Source organism: Stegostoma tigrinum, chromosome 41 (assembly GCF_030684315.1).
Source record: "Stegostoma tigrinum isolate sSteTig4 chromosome 41, sSteTig4.hap1, whole genome shotgun sequence".
NCBI classification, from domain to species: domain Eukaryota; kingdom Metazoa; phylum Chordata; class Chondrichthyes; order Orectolobiformes; family Stegostomatidae; genus Stegostoma; species Stegostoma tigrinum.
Window position 1 is genome coordinate 4,649,246 of NC_081394.1, and position 22,417 is coordinate 4,671,662.

Consider the following 22,417-nt stretch of genomic DNA (forward strand, 5'->3'; position numbering starts at 1 on the left):
GTCGCACTGTCGGAGGGTCAGTCCTGAGGGAGCGGGCACTGTCGGAGGGCCAGTGCTGAATGAGTGGGCACTGTTGGAGGGTCATTGCTGAGGGACATTGACAGTGTGGCACTCCTTCAGCACTGACCCCCCGACAGAGAATGTGTTATCTCACTATTGACTCCATCCAAAACTGTGATTGCCCAATTTGACATCCCGGCCTTAAATTCCACGCGGAATGTGGATACAATTGAGTGACTTCATTCCTCAAGACAGCATCTCAAACCCTCTGCAATCCTGGCTGGCCCGATTTGGAAGCAAAAAGAGAAGTTAAAAACCAAGGAGCTGCAGCTCCAATTCTGACATTCTCAACACAGATCAGACCGGAATGAACACATCCAGTTGAATTTTATCATAGTTTCATTTGATTTATTGTAGCCACGTGTACCGAAGTCCAGTGAAAAGCTTGGTTTTGCGAACGGAGCAGGCAGATCATTAACCAACAGGGACACACACATAATAAGATGATTAAACAGAGTGATGCATACAAGGTTACACTGCACAGGGGGTGCACAAAGCGAGATAAGCATTCGATTTGAAATTAAAGAGGTCCGTTCATCAGTCTGATAATGGCCAGAAAGCAGCTGTTTCTGACCCAGAAATAGTAGGGACTGCAGATGCTGGAGAATCCGAGATAACAAGGTGTGGAGCCGGATGAACACAGCAGGCCAAGCAGCATCAGAGGAGCAGGAAAGCTGACGATTCAGGCTTAGACTCTTCATCAGAAAGGGTCTAGGCCCGAAATGTCAGCCTTCCTTCTCCTATGATGCTGTTTGGCCTGCTGTGTTCCTGAACCTGCTGGTGCGTGTGTTCAGGCTTCTGCATGCTCTGCCTGGTGGAAGGGGTCGAGGAGGTCATAATTGGGATGTGATGGGTCTTTGATGATAACGTTGGCTGCCTTTCTGCGGCTGCGAGAGGTGTAAAGTGGAGTCCGTGGATGGGAGGCTGGTTTCCATGATGGTCTGGGCTGTGCACCTTCTGTAGTTTCTTACGGTCCTGGGCAGAGCAGTTGCCGTACCATGCCGTAATGTACCTGGACAGTACGCTTTCTATGGTGCTTCTGTAGAAGTTGGTGAGGGACCTTATGGACCTTTCCTGAGCCGCCTGAGAAAGAAGAGGCATTGTTGTGCCTTCCTGACTGTCACAGCCGTATGGGGAGTACAGGACGGGCCCTCAGTTCCATCAAAGATGGGAGCGTGATCTCCTCCTTTCTTCCTGAAGCTGATGATCAGTTCTTTAGTGTTGACGATATTGAGAGACAGATGGTTCTCATTGCACCAAGACACCAAGCCCCCTATCGCCATCTTGTATGCTGATTGGTCGTCATTAGATATCCACAGTGTTGTCGTCGGCAAAAATGCAGATGGCGTTCATTCAGGATTTGGCCACACAGACGTGGGAGTACAGTAGGTGGCTGAAAATGCATACATTGGTTGGGGGGGGGTACTCCAATGCTGACGGTCACTGCGGAGGAGGGATGGATTGTGCGTCGGGAAGCGGAGGATCCAGCGGCAGAGGGCAGAGCCGAGAGATTTCAGATGAGGCGCACAGGGATTATAGCGTTGAGAGTGGAGCTGTTGCCTCTGAGCAGGATCCAGATGTGGGTGATCCAGATGTTCCAGGAATGAGCACAGGGCGAGGGAACGGTGTCCGCTGTGGAGCTGATTCGCTGGTAGGCAAATGGCAGGGGATTCAGGCTGGGAAGTTGCAGTTGGTTTAGGCCATGGCTAGACTCTCAAAGCACTTCATGACTCCGCAGGTCAGAGCCGCTGCGCACATATTGTTGATGCATGCTGCATGTGTTTTCTCTGCTATCGGGATGGTGCTGGTCTTCATCAAACAGGTGCGGGATTTGTAGCAAGGAAATGTTAAAGATCTCAGCAAAAGCCTGGGGGTGTTCGATGGGGGAAGTGTAGAGAGAGCTTTACTCTGCACCCAACCCCGTGCTGTCCCTGTCCTGAGAGTGTTTGATGGGGGGATGGTGTACAGGAAGCTTTATTCTGCATCTAACCCCGTGCTGTACCTGTCTTAGGAGTGTTCGATGGATGGGGGGGGGGGGGCAGTGTAGAGGAAGCATTACTCTGTGTCTAACCCCATGCTTTCCCTGTCCTGGGAATGTTTGATGTGAGACAGTGTAGAGGGAGCTTTACTCTGTATCTAACCCTGTGCTGTCCCTGTCCTGGGAATGTTTGATGTGAGACAGTGTAGAGGGAGCTTTACTCTGTATCTAACCCCGTGCTGTCCCTGTCCTGGGAGTGTTTGATGTGAGACAGTGTAGAGGGAGCTTTACTCTGTATCTAACCCCATGCTGTATAGTGATGCAGCTGAAATACCATGAAAAGTGATTAACTCCCAATGCATTTATTGACAGAATGATTTCTTCATTGTACCTGGACGCATCGTTGCTTCGTGTTTTATCGTGATTTCAATAATATCTTGACACTCTCTGCCTTTGCTGAGCATTAAGAATTAATCGTTCTCCTTGCCTCAGTTCACTGAGCAGTTCATGCCTTAATGTTAATTGTACTGAACGCAGAGAGGGTGCGTTGCAGATTTACTTGGATGACCCCGGGTTTAGGGTCTTCAGTCCATGTCGAGAGACACTGGGAGTGTCGGGCATAGTTTCCTTCAAAGCGGGGAAGGTTAGGGGCGAAATTGAATCTGGGTGTTCAGAATTGTTAAGTTTCGATGAAGTCTATAAAGGAGACACTGAAGTCTATAAAGGAGGGTCAGTCACTTGAGGAACGTAAATTGGCGAGGGTAGGGAAAAGAACCAGATGAGGCAAATTCTGAGATAGTAGGACCTGCGGATGCTGGAGATTCTGAGATAACAAGGTGTGGAGCTGGATGAACACAGCAGGCCAAGCAGCATCAGAGGAGCAGGAAGGCTGACGTTTCGGGCCTAGACCTTTCATCAGAAATGACTCATTTCATCTGTGAATGTCAGTCTCTGGTTCGCAGATGCCCTCAGAGTGGCTGAGTTCTCTCTCTGCCTCTCTGAAATCTCCCTGTTCCCTCTTCATATTCTGTCCCCTGACTTGGAACCATCCATCATTCCCAATCACAGCTCTGACTGCGGCTCCCCATCCCTGGCACTGACCCATTGAACCTCCTCCAGGTCCATCACTCAATATCCCAACTTTCCCCAGAGCCCTGATGCTCCCAGTTTGAGGCCACCCACCCTGGCCAACCCACCAGAGATTTCAGACTTTTCCTGGAAGATAAAGATTTGAGGCTGGAAGTTATGGATGCTGTGGATGCTAACACAACTAATCAGATCTAGCTAGCTCAGAGCAAGTGAAAGCTCGATGGGTCCAATGGCTTTCTCTTCTGGAAGTTTCCGTGAGATTGTCATCTGAAACACCCTGTTAGAGGGTGTTTACCCAATTTTTACTTACCCCGTTTATTTTTTGCGCCCAAAACCCTATTTGTGCGGGCGGCGTTTCTAGAACTGGCCCTGCATTAACTGCCTGCTCCTAGTTGCCCCCTTGAGAAGGTTGTGGTCAGCTGAACCATGCACGATGGGTTGGCCCACAATGCCCTTTGGGAAGGAATTCCAGGATTTTGACCCAGCAACACTGAGAGAAGGGCGATATATTTCCAAGTCAGGATGGGGGATGATTTGGAGGGCAAGTTGCAGTGGGGTGGTGTTCCCATGTATCTGATGCCCTAGATGGATGTGGTCATGGGTTTGGAAGGTGCTGTCCAAAGCTCGTTGGGAAATTTCTCAAAGACAGTGGGGAAGAGGAGATTGAGAGTGAAGGATGGGGAGATCAGGGGCGGAAGTTTGCGAGAGAGAGTGAGAGAGATAGAGAGAGAAGGAGGGAAGGTAAGGGCAGAAAAGGAAGATCAGAACAGAGAGGAAAGCAAAGAATATTGGGGGAGAGAAGGAGTTTGGGTACACAAGTGTTGGGGAGAGAAGTGGAGATTAGTAGGAAAGGGGCAAAATTAGGAGAGTTGGGGGGAGAATAGATTGGAGAGAGGGAAGGGGGTTGTCATGACAAAAGGGGACAGGAGACTGGAGGAGAGAAGGAGATTGGGAGAGAGGGGTGATCAGAAGAGTGGGAGAGACAAAGGAAGAGGGGAAAGTGGGAAAGGGGGAGCGTCATGATGAGGGATCTGAAGTTATGACTACTCTCCAAGTTTACTGACAAACGACCCTCTCCCAAATGGGCTCTGGGAAGCTGCCTCACATCCTAACCTCGGACACGCAAGTGTGCAATTCCAAATGAGAGCCATGTCACTCCAGATACACGCTGAGCTTCCGGAATGTGAGAATGCGGTGGGGTGATCCAATCCCATATAGGAAATAGGGAACCTGAAACTTCAAGCAGAATTCGAACTGAAGTGTTCAAAATCATTGGGAAGGGTTTTGATTGAGTCAATGAGGTGAAATTGTTCCCAAGGGCAGTCGCCAGAGGGACACAGGTCAAAGAGAATGCTATTTCTTTCGGGAAGTATTTCTTTCGGGCGTCCTGAAATTGCAGAAGACAATTATATAAATGCGGAAGCAAACCAGTCCATGAAGGCAGGGGCAATATGGACCATCGTTTCTGTGCCAGCTCACTGCTCAAGAAGTTGCAAATTAATCCTTTCCCCACAACTCAGCACTTTCCCCTGAATTCATTTCCTCAACAATGTGGCCTCTACTGTTTCCCCTCTGCACTCGAAGTAAAGAAGTCCTAAACTCTCTCCTCACATTCCATCGGTGATGAATTTTAATCCGTAACAGCACCTGGAACTATCTCGTCCCACAACCACTCCCACTGAGGAAGTTACATTTTTCTATATTCAATGTACTTTTATAACTAAATAAACTCCTCTTGATTCCCTCTTAGCCTGTTCTAAAATAAAAATGTCCTATTCTCATAGTTGGGAAGGGAAAATTCCGGGCGGAAGGAATCAGAACTTGAGTTTGTGGGGGACAATCTCATCATTTTGAATCCTTACTTTTCTAAAAAGATCTCCAGCCTGTCCAATTGTCCCTAAATGATGGACGCTCCTCAGCCCCTGTGATATACAAGCAAGACAGCAGAAGGTACTTAAGTCCTACGTTCTTTTTGCTAGATAGGGTTGTCGAACATATTGTCACTTGTCAAGGTGGTCAAAATGGCTGACCCCTCCTGTGGGGTCCAGCAGGTCCAGCCCACAAAGTTGCTTCAGTTTTTGACAGGAGGCGCTGTTGCGCTCAGTCGATGTCTTCTGTTGAGCATTTCACAATTTTTCCGTCATTCCTCACCAGCCAGAGATTACCGAGATCCCAGGACGCGTGGTTGAACCTTAAGTTTCCGATCTGTATCTTGGTCCATCCCCACCCTATGGGTCTCTCAGCAGTGACTCCCTTCCTGCGAGAGAGGTAAGGATCTGGTTAGAATTTTGACCAAACCATGTACCCGCTCCAACACAAGAAAAACCCTCGGACATCCATTGTCAACAGCCCTACCACCTGCAAGGATCTGTAATTGCTTTGCCTGACACCTCCAAGTCCACCTGCAAGACTAGGTCGGCAACAAAACAGGCTAAGAGTGAGTAGTCGAGTTTATTTAATTATAAAATTACATTGAATAGAGGAAGAGCTTTTTCTTTGGCCGTGGGCTGATCATAGATTTAAAATCGATGCTGATAAAGTAAGAGGAGAGAGATGTTGTCCATACACAGGATAATTCTTGTATCCAGTGCTCCACCTATGATAGAAACAGAGAGCGAGAGTAGGCCTTTGAGTCTTCTCTGCCATTCATAATGATCGTGACTGATTATCTAACTCAGCAGCCTTTCCTCCACAACTTTGTTCTCTTTAGCCTCAAGTACAATATCCAACTCCTTGCTTTAGCCTCAAAGACAGCGCAGTGTGGAGCTGGAGGAACACAGCAGGCCAGGCAGCATCAGAGGAGTAGGAGAGTTGACGTTTCGGGTCGGTACCCTTCTACAGACTTTCCTGCTCCTCTGATGCTGCCTGGCCCACTGTGTTCCTCCAGCTCCACACTGTGTTGTCTCTGACTCCAGCATCTGCAGTTCTTACTGTCAAATGTTTTAGCCTCTGCTGCTTTCTTTGGCAGAGAATTCTACAGGCTCCCCACTCTCTGGGTGAAGACATTTCTCCTCAGCTCAGTCCTAAATGACCCACCCTTTATCCCTCGACTGTGACTGTCTAGTTCTGGGCCCCCATCCCCACCCCTGTGTCATCAGGAATATCCTTCCTATGCTTACCCTGTCTAACCCTGTTAGAATTTTACAAGTTTCAAATGAGATCGCCCCTCATTCTTCTCAACCCCAGTGAGTATATTCCTGATCAATCCAGTCTGTCTTCGTACATTACTCCTGCCATCCTGGGAATCAGTCTGGTGAACCTTTGCTGTGCTCCCTCCATCGCCAGAGCGTCCTTTCTCAGGTAAGGAGACCCCAAGCTGCACACACAATACTCTAGCTGTGGTCTCACCAAGGCCCCTGTACAACTGCAGCAAGATGTGCCTGCCCCTGCCCTCCCAACCCTCTCACTACGAAGCCAAAATGCAATTTTCCTTCTTCACTCCCTGAAGCTCCTGCAATTATTTTCAGTGACTAGTGTATGAGGGCACCCAGGTCTCATTGTACCACCCCTTCTCCCAAGCTATCACCATTCGGATCACAATCTGTCTTCCTGTTTTTGCTCCCAGTGTGAAAATAACCTGATATTTACCCACATTTTCTTTTATATTCGTTCATTCACAGGATGATGGCCTCACTGACTGGGACAGCATTTATTGCCCAGAAGGTGGTTAAGAGTCAACCACATTGCTGTGGGTCTGGAGTTACGTGTAGGCCCAGACCAGGTAAGGATGGCAGTTTCCTTCCCTAAAGGACATGAGTGCTTTCCCATCAATCAGTCATTAGACACTTAATGCCAGATTTTATCTTTTGAACATGAAGACATTTCTCCTCTTCTCTGTTCTAAGTGACCATCTGTGATAGCGGAATTGAAACCCAGCTCCCCAGTCCCAGGCAACACCCAGCAGGCTCCACTTGCTGGCCTGGCAGACTAGGCCGAAGTTACCATGGTGACCCAGTTAGGCCGACTCACCCTCCGGTCCCAGCGGCTCTCTCCTTCTCCAGTGACTTCCCCCCCTCCTTACCTGCTCCCCCACTCCCCTCAACTCTCCACTCCCCCTCTCCGACCCCGCCTGTCCCTGCTCCCCTCACCCTCTCCAATGGCCACCCAACGCCCTACCCTGCCCCACCCCCACCCCACTCCCCCTCTCCAACCATCCCGCACCCAAGCCCCCCTTGACTCCCCTCACCTTCTCCACCACAACTCCCCTCCCCATTCCCTCACCTGGGTCTCTGGCTCAGCAGTCCAGAGATAATACCACTCTGCCATTCCCTCATCATCACCAGATGCGTTATCCCACATCTGCCAAATTCGCTCAACTTGACCGAATCACAAATGGCTGAATTCTTGACCGGAAGTTGCCTCTTTTTCATTCTTCGGTCCAACATTAACCGCTTCACAATTTGTAATGACTGTTTCCCCCACCTCAACACACATGCACATACGACCCCCAAATTGGACACAGGACTTACCTCATGTAGAGCTGTTTGGTGACACTGATCCCGAAGACCCTGCCGTCACTGCCCACCTCAATGTTCTGGAACTTTCCGAAGACGCGGGTCCAGCTGGTGCCAATGCAGGCGGTGGGCTTGACGTTGAGCCGGTGGTAGACATCTTTGGCTAGAGTCACCCCCCAGCAGCCCAGGGGCCCGCACGAATAGTACCTCATGCGGCTACCGACGCTGCTGAAAGTGATGGAGCGGTTGGCGACGGCTCCCTCTACATCTCGCTTGTTGATGCAGAATGTGGCTCCGAACTGGTCCACGCCGGCTACAAACTGGTCACCGCCAGCATCGAGCTGTGTCAGTTCACCGTCTGGGGGAGGGACGTAGAGAGAGAGAGAGAGAGAGAGAGAGAGAGAGACATCAGGGTCAGTTAATGTCCAGTTGCCTCCACCAAGCCCCTCCAGGGCCAACCAGGCTTTGCTTCCTGGCCTGGCAGGCTAGGCCGAAATTACCGTGGCGACCCAGTTAGGCCAACTCACCCTCCGGTCCCAGCAGCTCTCTCCCTCTCCAATGACTGCCCCCCCCCCACCCCCAACTCCCCTCAACTCTCCACTCTCCATCTCCAATGACCCCTGTCTCTGCTCCCCTCACCCTCTCCGATGGCTATCCCCCCAACTCCCCTCAACTCCCCAGCCTCCCTCTCCAATGCACCCTGTCCCTGCTCCCCTCACCTGCACCAATGGACCCCCCAACTTGCCTCAACTCTCCACTCTCCCTCTCCATCGCCCCCTGCCCCTGCTCCCCTCACCCGCTCCAACGGGCCCCCCCAACTCCCCACCTCCTCCCCACTCCCTCTCTCCAACCATCCTGCCCCCACCGCCACTCCCCTCACCTTCTCCCCTAATTCCCCTGCTGAACTCTGGGATAAGGCACACATCTGACACCTCCTTTTCTCACCTTCCCCTCTCTAGCTCACCCCTCCCCCCACATCCCCACCGACCCCTCCCATCCCCCACCCACTTCCCCTGTGTTTCCGTTCTCCCACCCCTTTACCCTCCCCATTCCCTTACGCCTCCCCTCTGCTCTCCCCCTCCCTCCTTGCCCTGTCCGCCTCCTCTCCCACTCCCCTCCCACCCACCTTCCCCTCCTCCATTTCTCCTTCCCCCTTCCTCTCTTCCTGTCCCCTAGCACCTCCCACTCTCCCATTCCCCTCTCCCCCTCATCCCTCAGCTAATCCCCTCCCAACACCCGTACCCTTCTCCTTCTCCCCTCTCCCATCACCCTCCACGTCTCTCTCTCTCTCTCCTTCCCTCTCTCCATCTCCGTCTCTCTCCCTGTCACTCTCTCCCCCTCTCTCTCTCTCCGTCTCTGTCTCTCTCTCTCCCTGTCACTCTCTCCACGTCTCCCTCTCTCTTGCCCTCTCTCTCCCTCTCTCTCACCCTCTCTCTCTCTCCCCTCTGCCTCCACCTTTCCCTTCACCCGTCTCCCCTCTCATCTCCCCTCTCTCCCTCTCACCTCCCCACCCTATCTCAACATCCCCACTCTAAAATAACTCCATTCAGGCTGGTATCATGTCACTGTTTATTTACAATGGGGAGGGTCCTCGACACTGACCCAGCTCCCTCACAGCCAGCCAAAGTGAACCTCTGTCACTCCTGTTTCTAATTGTCAGCCAGGGCTCCCTGATTGGACCAGCTTAACAGCCCGAAGCAGGGAACTCATATTCTGTGAGAACCACCTGACTGACCTCATTACAATCACCATAGACTCCACCCATTCCCTCTACCGCCTCTTCTCCCATTCCACACATCAACTGTTCCCCTCCACTTCGCTCCCCTCACCCTTTCCCAAACCCCTCCATCTCTCACTCTCCCCGGTTCATCCAACCCCACCCCCCACTCCCCTCATCTGCTCTTCCCCATTCCCCTCTGCCCTCTTTCTTGTCCTGTGGGAGCTTGCTGTGCACGTATTTCCTGCATTCATTGTTCCCATATGTAGACACTGAGCAACCTTCAAACAGACGCCCTTAGTCGTGGGGCACTTTGGGGTAGTCTGTACTTGTAAGAGGTGCTAGAGAAATGCAGTTTCTTCATAAAGCTGCTGTATCCCCCTGACTTACTGAATATGGAGATCCAGGTGCCCCCAATAAAGCGGAAGACTTTTTTGTACGGGTCAACGCCCCAGATTCCTGCCGGTCCCACAGTGACGTGCTTGAGGGATCCAGGGATCTTGACCCAGGAATCTCCGAGCCTGGTGTAGACAGCTCCTGTCGTATTCACTCCAAACACCATTCCAATCCCTGCGTCGATCTGCTTCATTGTCCCAGCAACATCGGAACATCTTGTAGCTGCAAACAAAAGGCACAACAAGCTGAAGACCCCAGCCCTCAACTGAACTCCTATACCCCTCCTCCTTCACACCACTCATCCTCCATCCAACTGCCTCACTCCCTCTTTCTCTGCCTTGCCATCTGTCCATCGGTCTCCCTCTCACACGCTCCATCTCTGTCTCTCTCTCCCTGTCACACTCTCCACCTCTCCCTCTCTCTTGCGCGCTCTCTCTCTCCCCCTCTCTCTCTCTCCATCTCTGTCTCTCTCCCTGTCACTCTCTCCATGTCTCCCTCTCTCTTGCCCTCTCTCTCCCTCTCTCTCACCATCTCTCTCTCCCTCACCATCTCTCTCTCCATCTCCCTCTCTCCCTCTTCATCGCTCTTTCTTTCCACCTTTCTCCCTATCATCTCTCTCTTCCCTCTCCCTCTCTCCGTCTCTGTCTCTCTCTCTCTCTTCCTATCACTCTATCCACCTCTCTCTCACTCGCCATCTCTCTCTCTCTCTCCCTCTCCTTCTCTCCATGCCTGTCTCTCTCCATCTCACTCGCTCCATCTCTCTCTCTCTCTCACTTTCTCCATCATCTATACTCTCTCCCTCTCACTCTCTCCATCTCTCTGTCTCTCTTCTCTCTCTCTCTCTCTTTTTCACTTTCTCCATCTATCTCATTCTCACTCTATGACTCTAAATCTGTCTTTCATTCTCTGTCTCATTGTTTCTGTCTTCTCATAACAGCATAACGTAAGGATTGAATACAGGACTAGGAACAGGACGAGGCCGCTCGACCCCTGGAGCATTCTATACTATCATGGCTGATCTCATCTCCACTTTTCTGCTTGTTCTCTATAACCCTCCAACCGTTACTGATTAAAAACCCATCAGTCTCCTCATTAAGAATACTCAGTGCCCAGCCTGCAGCACACCCTGGAGGGGAGTGAGTCCCAGATTTGCTGCCATCTGACACAAATCATTCCTTCTCATCTCTTTCTCAAATCTCCATCCTAAATCTCATTCTAGATTGTCTCTGTGCCTACTCTCAATCCCCTTTAGCATCTTGTAGCCCTCATTTTATAGAGAGATCTCCTCTCCTTCTTCTCAAATCTCAGAGAGTGTTGTTCAGTCTCTCTCTCCGTGAGACAAACTCCTCATTTCTGGAACCAATCCAGTGAACCTCCTCTGATCTGCCTCCAAGAAAAGAACACCACTTCACAAGTGGCGGGGGACCAAACCTGTACACAATACTCCAGGTTTGGTCTCACTAAGGGTTTCTATCGTTACAGCAAAACTTCCCTACTCTTACAGAGGTAACAAGGTGTGGAGCTGGATGAACACAGCAGGCCCAGCAGCATCAGAGGAGCAGGAAAGCTGATGTTTCGGGCCTAGACTCTTCATCAGAAACGGGGGAGGGGAAGGGGGAATATGAAATAAATAGGGAAAGAGGGAGAGGTGGGTAGAAGATGGATAGAGGAGAAGATAGGAGTCCAGGGAGGACGGACAGGTCAAGGGGGCAGGATGAGGTTACTGAGTGGGAGATGGGGGTGGGGCTAGAGGTGGGGGTAGGGGATAGGTGAGAGGAAGGACAGGTTAGGGAGATGGGGACGAGCTGGGAGACAATGGGAACTGCAGATGCTGGAGAATCCAAGATAACAAAATGTGGGGCTGGATGAACACAGCAGGCCAAGCACGAAGGGTCTAGGCCCAAAACGTCAGCTTTTGTGCTCCTGAGATGCTGCTTGGCCTGCTGTGTTCATCCAGCTCCACACTTTGTTATCAGGGACGGGCTGGGCTGGTTTTGGGATGCAGTGGGGGCGGGGGGGGGGGGGTGGGTGGGGAGGGGAAATTTTGAAGCTGGTGAAGTCCACATTGATACCGTTGGGCTGCAGGGTTCCCAAGCGGAATATGAGTTGCTGTTCCTGCAACCTTCGGGTGGCATCATTGTGGCAGTGCAGGAGGCCCATGATGGACATGTCATCTAAAGAATGGGAGGGGGAGTGGAAATGGTTCGCGACTGGGAGATGCAGTTGTTTATTGCGAACCGAGCGTAGGTATTCTGCAAAGCGGTCCCCAAGCCTCCGCTTGGTTTCCCCAATGTAGAGGAAGCCACACCAGGTACAGTGGATACAGTATACCACATTGGCAGATGTGCAGGTGAACATCTGCTTGATATGGAAGGTCATCTTGGGGCCTGGGGTAGGGGTGAGGGAGAAGGTGTGGGGGCAAGTGTAGCATTTCCTGCGGTTGCAGGGGAAGGTGCCGGGTGTGGTGGGGTTGGAGGGGAGTGTGGAGCGAACAAGGGAGTCACGGAGAGAGTGGTCTCTCAGGAAAGCAGACAAGGGTGGGGATGGAAAAATGTCTTGGGTGGTGGGGTCGGATTGTAGATGGCGGAAGTGTCAGAGGATGATGCGTTGTATCTGGAGGCTGGTGGGGTGGTGTGTGAGGATGAGGGGGATTCTATTTGGTTGTCATTGCAGGGAGCGGGTGTGACGGGTGAGTTGCGAGAAATGCGGGCGAACACGGTCGAGGGTATTCTCGATCACTGCGGGGTGGGGCGGGGGGGGGGGCAATGTTGTAGTCCTTGATACTCCATTCCTTTAGCAAGAAATGTCAAAATTCCATTTGCCTTCCTTACTAGGTGTTCTACCTGTATACTGCGATACTGCATACTGCGATACTGCATACTGCGATACTGCATACTGCATACTGCGATACTGCATACTGCGATACTGCATACTGCGATACTGCGATACTGCATACTGCATACTGCGATACTGCATACTGCGATACTGCATACTGTGATACTGCGATACTGCATACTGCGATACTGCATACTGCGATACTGCATACTGCATACTGCGATACTGCATACTGCGATACTGCGATACTGCATACTGCGATACTGCATACTGCGATACTGCTTTTCTGCGATTCATATTTGTCTGTAGCTATTCCTCTCTCTCTCTCTTTCAGCCTTTTTCAGTGTCCCACTCTGTCCCTCTCTGTTTTAATCTCTCTCCCTATCTCACTGTTTCTCGCTCCGCCTTCATCTCTCTCTCTCTCTCTCTCTCTCTCTCTGTGTGTCTCCTGCCTTATCACAATCTGAATATTTCTCCATCCTTTTCCATCTCACTGTCTCTTCATCTTAGCTGTCTCTTTTGGTCTGTCTCTCACTCTGACTCTCTGCCTGCCTTTCATTTTCACCATCCATCTCTCTTTCTCTCTGCGTATAACCCAATCTGGATCTTCCTCACTGTCTCTCTCTCTCCATCTCCATGTATATCTCACATTGTATTTGCCTCAGTCTGTCTTGTCTCACACACTCCCTATCAAGTCGACATGGTGGGAACAGGCACAAAAGTGCCTGGGAAGCTGGGCAGAGGACAAGGGTTGGTGGGAGGATAAGGAAACGTGGAAGCCAATTCAGAACGGGTCAGACCAGGGGATGGTTGGCATACTCCCGGGACTGAGAGTAAGAGTCAGGGGGTCCAGGACCGAACAGGGGAGTTACTTTGGGAACAGGAAAGCAGTGAGCAAGTCTCAAACATAAAGACTGGCCAAAATGTTCCAATACATAACACTTACCTAGACTGAGAGCAAACTGAGGCAAAAGAATGATCAGCAGAAGTTTCATCTCCCGTCTCTCTCGTTCTGTCTCGTTGGGACTCATGAAGCGGGCAGAATTAGTGACCTCCTCAGAGAAAAATACAACAGTTAGAAAGAACATGCTCCCACAGAGCAGCACTCCCTCAGCACTGTCCGTCCGACAGTGCCCGCTCCCTCAGCACTGTCCGTCCAACAGTGCCTGCTCCCACAGCACTGTCCGTCCGACAGTGCCCGCTCCCTCAGCACTGTCCGTCCGACAGTGCCCGCTCCCTCAGCACTGACCCTCCGACAGTGCCCGCCCCCTCAGCACTGACCCTCCGACAGTGCGGTGCTCCCTCAGCACTGACCCTCCGACAGTGCAGTGCTCCCTCAGCACTGAACCTCTGACAGTGCCCGCTCCCTCAGCACTGACCCTCCGACAGTGCCCACTCCCTCAGCACTGACCCTCCGACAGTGCGGCGCTCCCTCAGCACTGACCCTCCGACAGTGCCCGCTCCCTCAGCACTGAACCTCTGACAGTGCCCGCTCCCTCAGCACTGACCCTCCGACAGTGCCCACTCCCTCAGCACTGACCCTCCGACAGTGCGGCGCTCCCTCAGCACTGACCCTCCGACAGTGCCCGCTCCCTCAGCACTGAGCCTCTGACAGTGCCCGCTCCCTCAGTACTGACCCTCCGACAGTGCGGCGCTTCCTCAGCTTTGATCCTCCGACAGTGCGGCGCTCCCTCAGCACTGACCCTCCGACAGTGCCCACTCCCTCAGCACTGACCGTCCGACAGTGCGGCGCTCCCTCAGCACTGACCGTCCGACAGTGCGGCCCTCCCTCTGTACTGATAGTAATTACTTGAGGAAACTCATCTGACAATGGGCCTGACAATATCACCCTGATATTTTTGAATTTGAGATTATTGATCGCTGCACAGTAGGGTTTTCTGGTAACTTGCTCCTGAACTTTTCTTTTGCATGTGTGTTTTGGAGTGACCTTTCTGTAGAAATATATAAATCAGGAACAGGCGGAGGCCAGTCTTCCCATCCATTATCTTCTGTCTTTTAGCGAAACCACAGCTGATCTAAATATTCCTGTTATATCTTCTCCCTGGTAACCTTTCGCTTGATTGTCATTACAAAATTTAACCCCTGTTACCTTAAAAATTATTCTTGGACTCTTTCTTGACAACCTTTGATGAAAAAGGTTGTGAAATTTAAGGCATTTTGAGAAAGAAAAATCTGTTTTCTTGTCTGCCATTTTTTTCCTTGAGCAGCGTCCCAGAATTCTAGGGCTTCTAGACCCATCCTTTGCACATGCACCCTGTCAAAAATTCCTCAGATTCTGACCCACTTCAAACAACAGATCTCTTCAAAATTTCAGGAGTTACAAGCCCTCCCTGTCTCTGGTATTAGTCTGATAAATCATCTCAAATTTGCTTCAATCACATTAATATCCTTCCCTCTGTACAGTGACCTGTTGTGTACACAGTTCTCCAGATGCTGTGTGACAGTGCCTTGTCTAACTGAAGGATATCCTCTCAAATTCTTGTGTTTGAATCCCATCACAATAAACCATCACATCCTATTAAGCTTTCCTAATTCCCTGCTGAGCCTGCATCATTATCATCTCTGATTTGTGTGCTATGCCACTCAGATCCCTCTGCATCTCAGCGCTCTGCAACCTCTCACTGCTCAGACAATAATCTTCTTTTTTAATTTTCCCCGACAAAGTGGGACAATTTCATATTTTCCCACATTGTCCTGCATTTGCCACATCTTTGCCAAGTCACTCAAACTATGTCTATCACTTTGTTGTCTTCCTGGGTCCACTTTTGTTTGTTGTACATATAAATAATTCGGATTGGTATATAGGAAATCTGGGATTGTGCATGATGCCAACTTGGTAACATACTGGACAGTGAAGATTGCAAAGGGATTTTGTCCAATAGCTCAATGGGCTAAGGAATTGGAGATAGCGTTTAATTAATTAAGGTAAATGTGAGGTTATGCATTTTGGTAAAACAAACGAGAGCAAGATTCACACAATTAAAAGCAGGAACTTGGTGGGACTGCAGAACAGAGGGACCTCGAGGTTCGGGTACAAAGTTCTTTGAAGTTTACATAATTTGTAGACAGGAGGGTTAAGGAGACATTTAGCACACCTGCCTTCATTGCTCAATCCTTTGAGTATAGGAGTTGGGACATTATGTTGAGGTTGTACAGTACATTGTTGACGCCTCTTCTGAAGTACTGTGTCCAGTTCTGGTCACCCAGTTACCGGATGGATATTATTAAACTGGAGAGGGTTCAGAGGGCATTAACCAGCATAATGCCAGAATGGAGTGTTTGAGTTATGGGGAGAGACTGGATAAGGCTGGGACTTTTATCACAGGAGGTTGAGAGGCAACATTATTGAAGCTTATAACATCATGAGAGGCATCAATAAGGTTAATGGGAGGTATCTTTTCAAATCTAGGGGGCATATTTTTAAGGTGAGAGGAGAGAGATTTTAAAAGGACATGAAGGTCAATACTTTCTTTGGAGATAGCAAGAACTGCCGAGGTTGGAGTCAGAGATAGCACAGTGTGAAGCTGGAGGAATACAGCAGGCCGAGCAGCTTCAGAGGAGTCAACATTTTGGGTCAGGACCCTTCTTCAGAAATGGGGAGGGGGAAGGGCGATCTGAAATAAATGTGGGGAAGAGGGGTCGGCCTGGGGGAGGGTAGGTGGGATGGTGATAGGTGAGTGCAGATTGTTCAGAAGGAAGGGTGGGGCGGATAGGTGGGATAGAGATGGACAGGTCACGGAGGCAGTGAGAGGGAGGGTTGGTCATGGGGTGAGGCTGGGGTTGGGGAGATTTCAAAACTGGTGAATTCCACATTTAGGCCATTGGGTTGTGGGCTCCTGAGGGCGAAATATGAGGCGCTGTTCCTCCAGTTGGTGGACGGTGCCATTGTGATACTGGAGGAGGCCCGAGATGGACATATCGCCCAAACAGTGCAGGGGGTATTAAAGTGGTTGGTGACCCGAAGATTATTGCATGCAAATGCTCCATGAAATGGTCCCCAAGTCTGCGCCTGGTCTCATCGACGTAGAGGTGGCCCTATTGGGAGCAACAGATACAGTAGGTCAGGTTGGACGATGTACGGGCGAACCCCTGTCAGATTTGGAAAGTTTGCTTTCGGCCTCGGATGGGGGTGAGGGGGGCGGAGGTATAGGGGGAAGCGTAGCTGACAATTTACTCCCCAACCTATATAAAGGCAAAAGACTGCAGATGTTGAAAATCGGAAACAAACCCAGTGAATGTTCTCGAAACTCAACAGGTCTGGCAGCACCTGCGGAGAGAGAAACTGAGTTGACATTTTGAATCAAGCGTGACTCTCCTTCGGTCCTGCTGTTTTCTATGGCGGTTTTTCCTCACTCTTGTGTCATCAGTAAATTTAACTACCGTACCTTCAGTTCCTACATCCAAATCCAAACTGTGTAAAAGATTAAAATGTTAAGGATCTAGCTCTGAACCCTGTGGCACACTATACATTCCATCTTCCCGGATTAAAAAAAGACTCATTTATTCCTAATGCTGCCTAGTAGGTGGCTAATTTTCTACCCGAACTAATATTTTCCACAATAACCCAGTTGGCACCCTTTATCAAATGCCTTCTGGAAATATCAGCACAGCACATTCACCAACTCCCTCTTATCCACACAAATGCTCCCTCCTCAAACAACACCAGAGGATCAATGAAATGCAATCCCCTTTCACCAAACCATGTGGACTCTGCCCAATTACCTTGACATTCCTAAGTGCCCGGTCCTAACATCTTTCCGAGCAGCTTGTGACAATGCTGTAGCTTTAAGAGATGTATTTTGTCCTGGTTTCTTTTACGAGAGAGATTGAATGAGAGGCTGACTGTGATAATGAAAGCATCTTGTGAGGTTTCATTTTTGTTAAAGTTGGAACAATAGAAGCAGCCTGGATGGTGTGGCCAGCTCTCACGGACCAGGGTTTCTGCTTTATGTTAACACAGTGTGGAGCTGGATGAACACAGCAGGCCAAGCAGCATCTCAGGAGCACAAAAGCTGACGTTTCGGGCCTAGACCCTTCTTCAGAGAGGGGGTTGGGGTGAGGGTTCTGGAATAAATAGGGAGAGAGGGGGAGGCGGACCGAAGATGGATAGACGAGAAGGTAGGTGGAGAGGAGGTAGGGAGGGGATAGGTCTGTCTGGGGAGGACGGACAGGTCAAGGGGGCAGGATAAGGTTAGTAAGTAGGAAATGGAGGTGCGGCTTGAGGTGGGACGCGGGGATAGGTGAGAGGAAGACGTATACTGTATCCACTGTACCCGGTGTGGCTTCCTCTACATTGGGGAAACCAAGCGGAGGCTTGGGGACCGCTTTGCAGAACACCACCGCTCGGTTCGCAATAAACAACTGCACCTTCCAGTCGCGAACCATTTTAACTCCCCCTCCCATTCTTCAGATGACATGTCCATCATGGGCCTCCTGCAGTGCCACAGTGATGCCACCCGAAGGTTGCAGGAACAGCAACTCATATTCCGCTTGGGAACCCTACAGCCCAATGGTATCAATGTGGACTTCACCAGCTTCAAAATCTCCCCCTCCCCCACCGCATCCCAAAACCAGCCCAGTTTGTCCCCTCCACCCACTGCATCCCAAAACCAGCCCAGCTCATGCCCTCCACCCACTGCATCCCAAAACCAGTCCAACCTGTCTCTGCCTCCTTAACCTGTTCTTCCTCTCACCCATCCCTTCCTCCCACCCCAAGCCGCACCTCCATTTCCTACCTACTAACCTCATCCCGCCTCCTTGACCTGTCCGTCTTCCCTGGACTGACCTATCCCATCCCTACCTCTCCACCTATACTCTCCTCTCCACCTATCTTCTTTTCTCTCCATCTTCGGTCCGCCTCCCCCTGTCTCCCTATTTATTCCAGTTCCCTCTCCCCATCCCCCTCTCTGATGAAGGGTCTAGGCCCGAAACGTCAGCTTTTGTGCTCCTGAGATGCTGCTTGGCTGCTGTGTTCATCCAGCTCCACACTTTGTTATCTTGGGTTCTCCAGCATCTGCATTTCCCATTATCACTGCTTTTTGTTTTAGTTTTTAAATTTTTCAGAAGCTAGTGGAGTTATAAAAAAAGTAAAAGCCAATTTTCCCCTCTTTTGGTTACAGATGAAAGCTGGGGATCCTCTTCATACTGTGGGTGTTGAGTGTGAGAAAATCTAGTTTCTGAGCTTGCCTTTTTGCCAAGAGCTATGTTTATGGGATTTTTATTGCACTGGAACAATTGATTAGTAATTGCTACTGTGTCTACTGTTCTGTTAAGTTTTACAATAGAGTTAAGTTCTTCTCTCTTTTGCTGTATTTTAACTATAGAATCATAGAGCTGTACAGCCCACATATAGACCCTTTGATCCAACTTGTCTGGATGTCCTAAATTAATCCAGTCCCATTTGCCAGCAGTCAGCCCATATCCCTCTAAACTCTTCCTACCCATATGTCCATCCAGATGCCTTTTAAATGCTGTAACTGTACCAGCCCCCACCACTTCCTCTGGCAGCTCATTCCATATACGCACCACCCTCTGTGTGAAAAAGTTGCCCCTTAGGTCCCTCTTAAATCTTAACCCTCTCACCTTAAACCTATGCCCCTCTAGGTTTGGACTCTACCCCAGGGAAAAGAAGCTGTTCACCCTATCCACGTCCCTCATGATTTTATAAACCTCTATAAGGTCACCCCTCAGCCTCCGACACTCCAGGGAAAATAGCCCCAGCCTATTCAGCCTCTCTCTGTAGCTCAAACCCTCCAACCCTGGCAACATCCTTTTCTGAACCCTTTCAAGTTCAACAACATCCTTCCTGTAGCAGGGAGACCAGAATTGAACGCAGTATTCCAAAAGTGGCCCTAACTAATGTCCTCTACAGCTGCAACATGACCCTCCAACTCCCTATACTCAATGCACGACCGACAAAGGGAAGCGTACCGAACACCTTCTTCACTGTCGACCTGCGACTCCACTTTCAAGGAACTAAGAACTGCCCCCCCAAGGTCTCCTTGCTCAGCAACACTCCCCAGGACTTTACCATGAAGTGTATAAGTCCTGCCCTGATGTGCCTTTCCAAAATGCAGCACCTCACATTTATCTCAGTTAAACTCCATCTGCCACTCTTCGGCCAAAGGGCCGATCTGATCAAGGCCCTGTACTCTGAGATAAACTTCTTCTCTGTCCAGTACACCCAGTATTTGAATAAATTGTGTTTTGCTTAACGTTGAGTATCTGGATCAGTCACACTGCATCTGGAACACAACAGTTCACACTTACCTTTAAAATAAGAAAAAATTAGGGTCTAGTCTATCTTCTGAAAATATTTTGAGGGGGTCTGGTCTGGTCCATAACAGCTGCTGACAGCTCTCCTACTGTAGGTGTTGTGTTTAACTGCCCGTCATTCCCTGATTTTCCATATCGCTCCCTTCCCGAAGAATGGAATACATTCAACCTGTCTCTGTTGGTGTTGCTCATTTGTCTATCTTGTTACAAGTGTTTTCTGAATCCAGATAAAATGTTTTACTATTTTCGACTGCGTTGATATTATTCCCTGAAGTTGTATCGCAACTCTGACTCCTTCTCACATTCTGTGTATCTCGACCCAAAATGTTACACTGTCCTGCCTCCCGGACTCTGGGCCTCTGCATTTCTCCTTCCTTAGAATTCGTGACATTCATCGCACTTTCCCGGAAAACCTCTCACTCCCTCTGAGCCCAATTCTGATTCCCTGGAACCTGCTCTCGACAGAAACCAACCTCACCCAAACCCAGTCTTGTTTCAAATCTGAAGAGCTGAGAGCTAATGGGTTAATAACGAAAGCTGCAAAAAGAACTTGCCCCTAAACAGGTTTGAACTTTGTGCGATTTTAAGTAGCCTTCCATGATCCTCGCTACTAAGACTCGGTGATATGGTTTAATATTCTGACCGAGGAATAGCCTCCAATCTGTCCCTCCCCAGCTTACTGTGGAGTGAGATACAAAGCACAGTCTGACAATGTTACAATCTGTCCCTCTCCAGAAATTCTGTTTCATTTCCCTACCTACACCTTGGTGGTTAGCATTTCCTGTCTCTCTGATAGATGATTCCCACCCTCCCACCTTCCAGCTCCATTATTCCGAAGCACTGTTTGGAATCTCACTGAAGGTCTAAAGGATAAAATCATTTAGTCTGTGATGGGAGTGGAGGATCAAAATTCTGTTTCTGAGTGCAGGCAGTCACATAAATGCAGAGCCCCTTGAATGACATTCTCAGTCACCTGGAACAATCCTGGGCTATAACATTAGGACAGAGGCTGGGAATCCTGCAGCAAGTAACTCCCCTCCTGACTCCCCACATAAACCTGTCCGCGAGAGTCAAACTCAAGTAGTTTCAGAGACAGCAGGAACTTCAGATGCTGGAGAATCTGAGATAACAAGGTGTAGGGCTGGATGAACACAGCAGGCCCAGCAGCATCAGAGGAGCAGGAAAGCTGACGTTTCAGGCCTAGACCCTTCTTCAGAAAAAGAGTCTGGGCCCGAAACATCAGCCTTCCTGCTCCTCTGATGCTGCTTGGCCTGCTGTGTTCATCCAGCTCTACACCTTGTTATTTCAAGTGTTTGTTTGGTTGTTTCATATACTATTGTACAGAATTGAACTACATTTGTGACAAGGTAAACATACCAAGAGATTTTTGTATGAAAAAAGTATATTTTTGAAATAAAACAACAAGGCACAAGTCAGGAGGGGGATGGAATGATCCCCACTTGCCCCTGGATGGGGGCAGCCCCAACAACACTCAAAAAGCTCGACACCATCCAGGACAGAGCAGCCCCCGACTCGATTGGCCCCACATCCACAAACATCCCACTCCCTCCCCCCACCGACGCTCAGTCGCAGCAGTGTGTACCATCTACAAGATGCTCTGCAGAGATTCACCAAAGATCCTCAGGCAGCACCTTCCAAACCCACGACCCACTTCCATCCAGAAGGACAAGGGGCGGCAGATACATGGGAACACCAGCCCCTTGCAAGTTCCCCTCCACTCCCCATCCTGACTTGGGAATATATCGCCGTTCCTTCAGTGTCGCTGGGTCAGAATCCTGGAATTTGCCTCCTTAAGGGGCACTGTGGGTCAACCCTACAGCACATGGGGACTGCAGTGGCTCAAGAAGGCAGCACACCCCCACCCTCTCAAGGGGGGCAACTAGGGACAGGGCAATAAATACCCACCCTGTCTTGCAAATGAATTAAATAAATACCCAGCCCGCAGTGCTATCAGAGTTGTTTTCTCGTAATTGCCAGAATTTTTAGCTTCCTGCTTAGGACTCTGACCACGTCCCACTCCAGCCCACACTCCCAAATATTCAGACCCTCTTTGGCTCTCTTTGCCCGGGGCTTTCTAAATGTACAGCAATCAGAGGTGGCGTCTACAAGATGACAGTTTGCTGGGAAACCTGGGAGGAGAATTATAGTTGCACAATGATAAATGACCCAGATCCTTAAAGGGTGACTGTGGGGAGTTGGCAGATGCTGGGGGTTGGGGCAGGTTTGCAGTCCCAATGAGAAACCTGTAGAAGGGGATAGAGGGCCTGCAGTTGCAAGGAGACAGCTATGAGCCCTGCCGTAGCTAGCAGCAATCCTGACCACATCCCTCAACTCTTCTCAAATCCCACACTCACTCCGTCAATTCCTGCCGCGTTTTAAGACAAATCACGTCGGGTTTGATCACTCTCGGTCCTACCGTGTCAACAAGAGGTAGAAGGGTGTGTAGTAGAGGAGGCCATTCAGTCCATTGATTCCACATCCTGCCCACACTTACCCTCCTTCCAGTGAATGCCGCTCTCCTCGGATGCAGTGCATCTGTCTGGCTTCCTGACCCTTTCCAGGTACATATAA

At 50.0% G+C, this 22,417-nt stretch overlaps 1 protein-coding gene across 6 annotated transcripts in view; it reads right to left on the reverse strand.

Moving 5' to 3' along the window:
* Positions 1-426: 426 nt before the first annotated feature.
* The window catches only part of LOC125448521 (fish-egg lectin-like), a 22,051-nt gene continuing 60 nt past the window's right edge, over positions 427-22,417 (reverse strand). Inside the window, exons 1-6 of one of the 6 annotated variants that reach the window (XM_059641387.1) lie at positions 22,341-22,417; positions 17,273-17,361; positions 13,476-13,584; positions 9,689-9,916; positions 7,597-7,939; positions 427-5,384 (exon numbers count right to left, since the gene is read on the reverse strand). The exon at positions 22,341-22,417 is cut by the window's right edge and continues 57 nt beyond it. In XM_059641387.1, the coding sequence (XP_059497370.1) occupies positions 5,228-5,384; positions 7,597-7,939; positions 9,689-9,916; positions 13,476-13,560 (813 nt within the window). In that variant the 5' untranslated portion in view covers positions 13,561-13,584; positions 17,273-17,361; positions 22,341-22,417 and the 3' untranslated portion in view covers positions 427-5,227. Of the gene's footprint in view, positions 5,385-5,613; positions 5,724-7,596; positions 7,940-9,688; positions 9,917-13,475; positions 13,585-17,272; positions 17,393-22,340 lie in introns of those variants that run through there. The other 5 variants (XM_059641388.1, XM_059641386.1, XM_059641385.1 and 2 more) reach the window with 5 other exon arrangements.